Source organism: Clupea harengus, chromosome 12, assembly GCF_900700415.2.
Source record: "Clupea harengus chromosome 12, Ch_v2.0.2, whole genome shotgun sequence".
NCBI lineage: Eukaryota > Metazoa > Chordata > Actinopteri > Clupeiformes > Clupeidae > Clupea > Clupea harengus.
In genome coordinates, this window is record NC_045163.1 from 26,328,976 (window position 1) to 26,336,251 (window position 7,276).

General features: G+C 44.0%; 1 protein-coding gene across 5 annotated transcripts in view; it reads left to right on the forward strand.

Moving 5' to 3' along the window:
* The first annotated feature begins 3,012 nt into the window (after window positions 1-3,012).
* Window positions 3,013-7,276, forward strand: part of nrg1 (neuregulin 1) — a 105,250-nt gene continuing 100,986 nt past the window's right edge. For 4 of the 5 annotated variants that reach the window (XM_031578153.2, XM_031578152.2, XM_031578154.2 and 1 more), the window contains exon 1: window positions 3,013-3,798. In XM_031578153.2, coding sequence (XP_031434013.1) covers window positions 3,228-3,798 — 571 coding nt within the window. In that variant the 5' untranslated portion in view covers window positions 3,013-3,227. The remainder of the gene's footprint in view (window positions 3,799-7,276) is intronic. The other variant, XM_031578145.2, reaches the window with a different exon arrangement.

The window sequence follows — 7,276 nt, forward strand, 5'->3', positions numbered from 1 at the left end:
CACTGTGCCTTCTACGTTACGTGAGGATGTCATTGATTTGGCAAAGCCATTTTGTGACCACAATCGTGGCACTGAAACCACTTTCATTCTGTTAAGATGACCGGAAGACAATGAAAGGATGCTTTTTGGCAGGGCTTCTACAGTGCTTTCAGCCTTTTAAAATCCTGTTTCGGAGTGATTCAAAAGCTGTCTCATATACAGGTTCTCTTCAAGTTATAGTTGTGGTTCAAGGAAATGATTACATATACACTGTCACAGTTTTAAATGATATATGACATGTTATACAGTATAGTGAAGTCAGTTGTGCCATTCTAAAGAGTTTTGTTTTGTAACATCGACTGTATTTCATTCAGTTTATGAAACAGTGGTTAGAGACTAAGCTGGCTGTTTAGCTGCCTTGGGTGACTAATGAAATAATGAATGCGCCGGTCATGTCACGCCATGCTAATGACATAATTAATGCCCCAGTCATGTTACATCATGTTAATCTTAAACAATAAACACACAGTTTAGAATGGTTTTGGGAAATTATTCGATATACACATTCGCAGTTTTAAATGATATATGACATTTTATACGGTATAAGTCAGTTAAAAAGTCATATATTTTAAATGACTTCAGGTGTATTTTATCTTTACCTTTTCAACTATGGAATACATCCACTTCTTGTGGACATTTTTAATGTTTAATTTGCACGGTGCACAAACGATAAGGATGCAGAGAGCTGACTTGCGGCATGGAGACCTTTTTGTCTGCATTAGTACGTAATGCACCGTATGAGGAATAGATTCTGTTGCACAGTCATCAGAAGGGACCTGCTGATCGGAATTTCAATGAGAAGGACTACAGCAGTGTCCATGTTCCTGACTTGTCTAACCACTAAGGCCGCTCTAGACGGAGGATGCTGATGTGATGAACAGCATTCATGCTCTAAGTACAGATCTCCTTTTATGGTAATAGAAACAACATCAGAGGGATTTTCATTTTTTTGTTTAGGCATCACTTTTTTTTCCAGAAAGGATTTTCAGTTTCGCAGTCACGTTGGTGGTCTAATAAACCCTAATCAGATCTGACAAGTATCTTTCCTTAGAAATGTGTGAGGTTTGAGGCTAGAAAGTAATCCCTGTAAACTGAATCCTAACAATGTGAACTCCATAATAAGGTTCACTCTTAGTGCACTTACCCTTGGGGTTCTGTAGGGCAGAATCAATCACTTAACTGTTTACATATGGTGCTGTGTGGCACTCATGTCAAACTGCCCTGTTGGCCCAAATGATTTTTGAGGAGGTGTGCATACACAAAACATGCAACCCTAAGGCGTGTGTGTGTGTGTGTGTGTGTGTGTGTGTGTTTAAGTGCACACGCATGTGTGTTTCTGCCCAAGCAGGGGGGGAATCCCGCACAGCTGTGCTCAAGTGGTCACATGTGTCTCCGGTTGGACGTGTTGGATCAATGGCAGGCCCTGGCCGAGGCTGTGTGTGTGTGTGTGTGTGTGTGTGTTGGATCAATGGCAGGCCCTGGCCGAGGCTGGGTAAGATGGAGGGCGGCTGGAGGGGGGGAGCAGGTGGAGAGCAGGCTCCTGGCAGGCTGTGTGTGTGTGTGTGTGTGTGTGTGTGTGTGTGTGTGTGTGTGTGCTCCTGGCAGGCTAGGCGCCCCGGCCACAGGCGCCTCTCTCATGTGCAGCTGCCTCTGGGCAGGGGCTGTTGTGGTCGGACCCAGGGGCATTTCAAAACGTTGTTCTTTGGGGGCGTAAGGGGGAGGTGGGTCTTTGCCAAGGAATGAGACAGGAGGAACGGGAGAAGACGGTAAACGGAGAGGGCTCCTGATTGGACGCGTCTGCCCAGCGTGAAAGTGTGTGGTCAGGGCCGGGGGAAAGGGCCCATTGTGCTGCTCCTGAGGGCCACGTCCTGAATGTGACAGAGAAGAACATGATATTCCTCACACCGATGCCTCACGGCTAAACGATGACCATATGGTGACTTAATGACATGCCGAGGAACCCACTCAGAAACTGACAGCATGTCCTGAAGCTTGGAGCAAGCAAGCAAGCAAGCATACGCAGGGTAGGACAGGAATGAAAGGTTACCAGTCTGGGGAGAGAGGCTTTTGAAATTGAAACGGAATAATTAAAGGCATCGACAAATGAAACCTGACAAATATGTAACACACAGCAAGTCAAAGAGAAAATAAAGCCATTTAACCGTGGGTGGTCTGCATCTTCAACTAGGATGGGGTTTGGCACAGTAATTGGCTGTCAGTTGAAAGCGGAGTGATTGTGGTGGACTTGCAGAGGGGGCATTCACCATAGTGTTTCTCAACTGGGTGTCACTTTTAGCACAGGAGGTTTCACTCTCCATTTCATGTGGGGATCAACATGGATGGATGTGTGTTCAAATTAAAATCTCAAAAAATTTAAACTCTGTTCAGTCATATGTCTGCACTCTGTGTTGTGCGTAGTTTGTGTTAATGTTGAGAAAATATGGGGTTAATGAGTTTTAATCGCATTGGCAAATGTCCCCTCAAACTTCTCAGTTTGTGTAAGCTACCACCCAGTACTGGGCCAACCTGGGTTCACGGCAGAGTAATCCTGGATCAGACTCGTTTGGTCTGTCTCCAAATAGATTTTCCATGCAGTCATATTGTGCTGTTTTCTGAGTCACATTCTATTGAGGTTTTACAACCATTTTTGATTACCTTCTGATGTCCAGACACCCTTTTCCTGCAGATCAAGACCACCAATTGTCAGTATACAAACCTTTTGTGTTATGTTTATTTTTCAGCAATTCATTTCACTGATGCCACTGATTCGTTCATTAAATGTAAAACAATGTAAAAAAATACCTGTAGGCTACGCTATACCAAAAGATGAGGGTGTTGAGCTCTTCGAGATATACTCTGCATGGATTATTCATTCATCGTAAATTTTGTTCTCATTAAAATATTTTTAAAGGATTACCATGAAGTCCGAGAGATTCATAAATGAATGCAGTGTTAAATGCGTAAATCCTGAAAGCGCGTGCCAATGGAGGGAATCCTCAGTCACACACGGAGACTTTCCCAGTTGCAGCTCCGCCCACCTCTCTCGCGGCTGCAACTGCGGCGCCAGGGAGAACTCAGTAGTGTTGACCTCGCAGTCTCGCAAAACGGCATTTCCATCTGAATTAACACTCCTTTGCATACTTGCCAACGCTTTGCCCTAGGTTTTGCAGAGACGAAGACAAGACACAATGCAGGCACATGTCTCAATGGCACGGAATTATTTTACACGTTCTGTCTTTTATGTTTGTTTTGCTTATTTGTCTCTTCACCCGCAAGGAGCTCTTTGCAGCAGTCTCACTTGTAACCCATCCTCTCCACGGCTGGAATCGGTGCAGGAGTTGGTGCACCGGTCCGGAGTGGTAGTGGAGGGCAAGCTCCAGGACGATGGACAAGAGAGTGACATCAACGCGCAGCGGAACGCGGCCAAAGTGAACAAGAGTACCACGGAGATGATGAACGACCTGATCGATGAGGTGCAGGAACCGGTGCCAAACCGGACATCAGATTTGAAGCCACATCACGTCAGGGTGAGGGTCCACCAAGTGTGGGAGATCAAGGCGGGAGGTCTGGCGAAGGATTCTATTGTTTCTCTGCTGTGGTACAGCGGAGATAACTGTTTCACACTCAGCGCTGACACGCGCTATATATTCTTTATGGAGTCTACGAATGACACGTCGGTGTTCACCGCAGCTTTCCCACCTGTCGAGATCAAGCGAGCCGTCAGAAAGGATGTCAGCAAAGTCTTATGCCAAAGCTGTGGTAGGTGCAAATACTTTCCACTTTGATTTACAATATGACATGGCTCCAATCGTAAGTTACGCAGGAAACTTATTTTGGGCTACTATTTGTCGATGAAAAGTTATATCTTCCGCCTAAATGCCGCAATAGGTTTAATGGTTCGCTTGATCAAAGCCTTTAATATCACATGTAGCACACCCAAATGTCTATCACAATCAGGAGACTGGACAGAGTGCGTGCAGCCACGTGTGGACAGGAGCGTAACTTAAGTTATGACCGATGATGGACGCGGGAGCTCTCTAAGCCGGTGGTGCTGAATTTGATTCACCGGGAATGTGTGCAATCGTTGTAGCATATGGATGCGATGATGGTTATGCAAAAACATTTAGCCTGGATACATTTTACGACAATGTCGTTTTTGTTTGTGGATGTACTTTCATTGAAGGCACTATGTTTGCACACTCAATATCATACGTGTTTTGTTAAGTAACCTACCGGTTTTTTGTGTGTGTTCTGGTCGATTTCAACACAGCACAGCATCTGCGGCTTCTTAGCATGTTGTGTTTCCAGGAACACAGTGGTTTTTTTTCAGATGTGCATGCTCTGCACCCTCGATTTGAGACGTATCTTCCATGTATATGGATTATGTACCCACATATTGTTCCCATCTCACTCCTTCAACCATCCTCAGATAACACATGTTTTGCCCAAGTTTACAACAGCCTGAGATCTTTTTGCCAGCAAATGCAGTTCGGGTGAATACGGTATTTGTATTACATACATATGGATTATACTGATCCCTTGGGGACAATAATGCATTGAATGGCAATGCATGAAACCAGTGACAGTAGTTGGTGTTAAATCACACACATAATACCACTGGTATGATAAAGACTCCCTAGAGAGGGCAACCGTGTGCTTGATTGTCCCACACTTATAGAATGATCTTGAGCATGCAATTACTTTCCAGTTCTGCTGGAATGTTTTTATGAAGTTGGTGTCCAACATTTAAACTGATTACATGGTGTTGTCGTGGGCGAGGCATGTGGGGTAGATAGTAGCTTGGTTTGATTTATTTGACTTTGTTTGAACATAAAGATAGTTGACATTTTGACCTGACCAGAAAACTATTCCTCTGATAATTCAATGTTTACTTGTTAAACTCACATGCTGTTTGACGCAAAGAATTGAAATGACAGTCGACACTACAATAATCTCACCCGCTTCTAACTGCCCACTATATCCCCTCTGCACAATAGGGGTGCTGCTGTTACTTTATAAAATCCTTTGCCTTTGTTTTCAAACTGATCTTAGTTGACAGCAAAGATTTGTTGAAAGTCAACGTGCCTGGCATAGTGCTTGTTATGGCAAGACTGCTTCCTGTGCCAAGGCGTTGTTTGAGTAGCCTGTTATCCTTTCTGCTTCTGATGGGCTTTGTTTTGGGTATTGGCAATAATGCACCTCAAATCCTTTAGTTTTCCAAGGATTGCGACATTGAGTATGGGGCATGAGCAAACAAACAGTGGTGTAAGGAGCTTTGGGGTGTTCATGAGTTGAATGTTTCTTTGTGTCGGTGTTCACCTGGAAGCAGAACAATAGTCCTGAGAAATGTGTGCCGTGCCGTGCCACTGTCTCAAACATTCCTCCTGAGGCAGGAACTCTCTGGGTGATTCATTGAGCAGTTTGTCCGGGCATTTCAGTTCAGGATTACACAAATGACCTCTCCTCGTTCTGCTGTTTAGATGGATGAGATATGCGATTGCAGATTCTAGATGGATGATATATTTTGCGAATGCATATTCTAGATGGATGATATATGCGAATGCAGACGCTCATCTGACTTCTAAGAAAACAGGGGAAAATAAAGACATATTTTTCTCTCTTTTCAACAATTGGTTCAAAAAAACTCGTACGCTAGCAGAGAAGCAGCATGAATGACTTCAGATCTCCCTCCCCCAATGAAATACATTTACTTGAGAAAAGCTCTTTCTGTCGTGACACTTCGTAGTATAGAACAATATGAAAACAAAAAGTATTCAAAAGAAGTTACAGGAGTGAGGTTCTTGAGGTTCTATGCCACGGAACGTGCTGTTGATGTGGTTGCATCGTCATCGCCTCCAGACCTTTCTATTAAAACTATATTATCTAGTTCAGAGAACAGCTGATATATGAGTGGACCACAAGGCCCATGGGGCAGGGTTAAATGAACTCTGTAAAGAAGGAATCGGATACCTTTATGGCCACGCCTGCACACAATTCACCTGGGAATACATTCATTAGATAGAAATAGATAGATTCGTGAAGAAAAATGTACTACACTGAAAATCCAAGACTGCAATCATTTACATTACATTTAGTCATTTAGCAGACGCTTTTATCCAAAGCGACTTAGATATGTGCGACTTACAATGTATACACATTTTACATTTTAACTGATGGCACACTGCACATCAGGAGCAATTAGGGGTTCAGTGTCTTGCTCAAGGACACTTCGACAGGGAATCGAACTAGCAACCTTCTGATTACTAGACGACTTCTCTACCACTGTACCACTGTCGCCCCCTGCAATCAATAACAATAACATAAAACATTGCACGTAGAAGCTCCTGTGAAGGGAGGCCAAACATTTGTGTTTGTCTGGTGGGATCTTTTGCACGCCTTGTCTCCCAGAGGAAAGAGAAAGGCCCACTTTCAGCTCGCGGTGTGAGTTGGGGACAGCATCATTTAACGGGAATGATGACAGGTAATCTTGTTTGGATAAATCTCCTTCCTGTTTTGACGTTTGGTTATGAGGGACCTGCATTCTTCTGAAGGTGCCACTCAAAGGGACTCATTTACTGTTTGTCCTTGGGCTGTTTTGCAACCTTTTATGTGACTTTCTGGCCAAAAAAACCAAACTAATTCTGGAAAACTGTGGAGCCTGTGGAATTCTCTCATCTAATCATTAATCATACTCTGTTTATGTATATTTATTGAACTCATTTCTCTGTCTTGCCTTTCCCCTAGCAGTTCATCTGAAGTGAAACGAACAGTTGTGCGCTTTAGGCCGAACTGGAATGCCCTAAATGAAGTGTAATCTGTATTATGGAAAAATACTCCCAGCCGTAGAGAGCTGTGTGGCACACAGTCAACAGTGTGTGTGTGTGTGTGTGTGTGTGTGTGTGTGTGTGTGTGTGTGTGTGTGAGGGATGTGTGTGTGTGTGTGTGTGTGTGTGTGTGTGTGTGTATCAGCGTAGAGAGCTGTCCTACAAATGTGGAAAATTTCTAGTTAAGTCTGAACCCATTTTTTTTATTTTTTCATTTAGAGGCCAGTAGAGACACGTCATATCGTGATCATTATAAAAGTCTGTGCGATAACCTCTGGGTCAATCCGATTAATCCACATGTGTCATCGCTGCTGCCATTGCTGCTCCTGTCCCGGGACCTTGCGCTGTCCCCATGTGTCCCCATGTGTCTCCTCTGTCCCAATGTGTCTCCTCTGTCCCTTATGCTGTCCCCA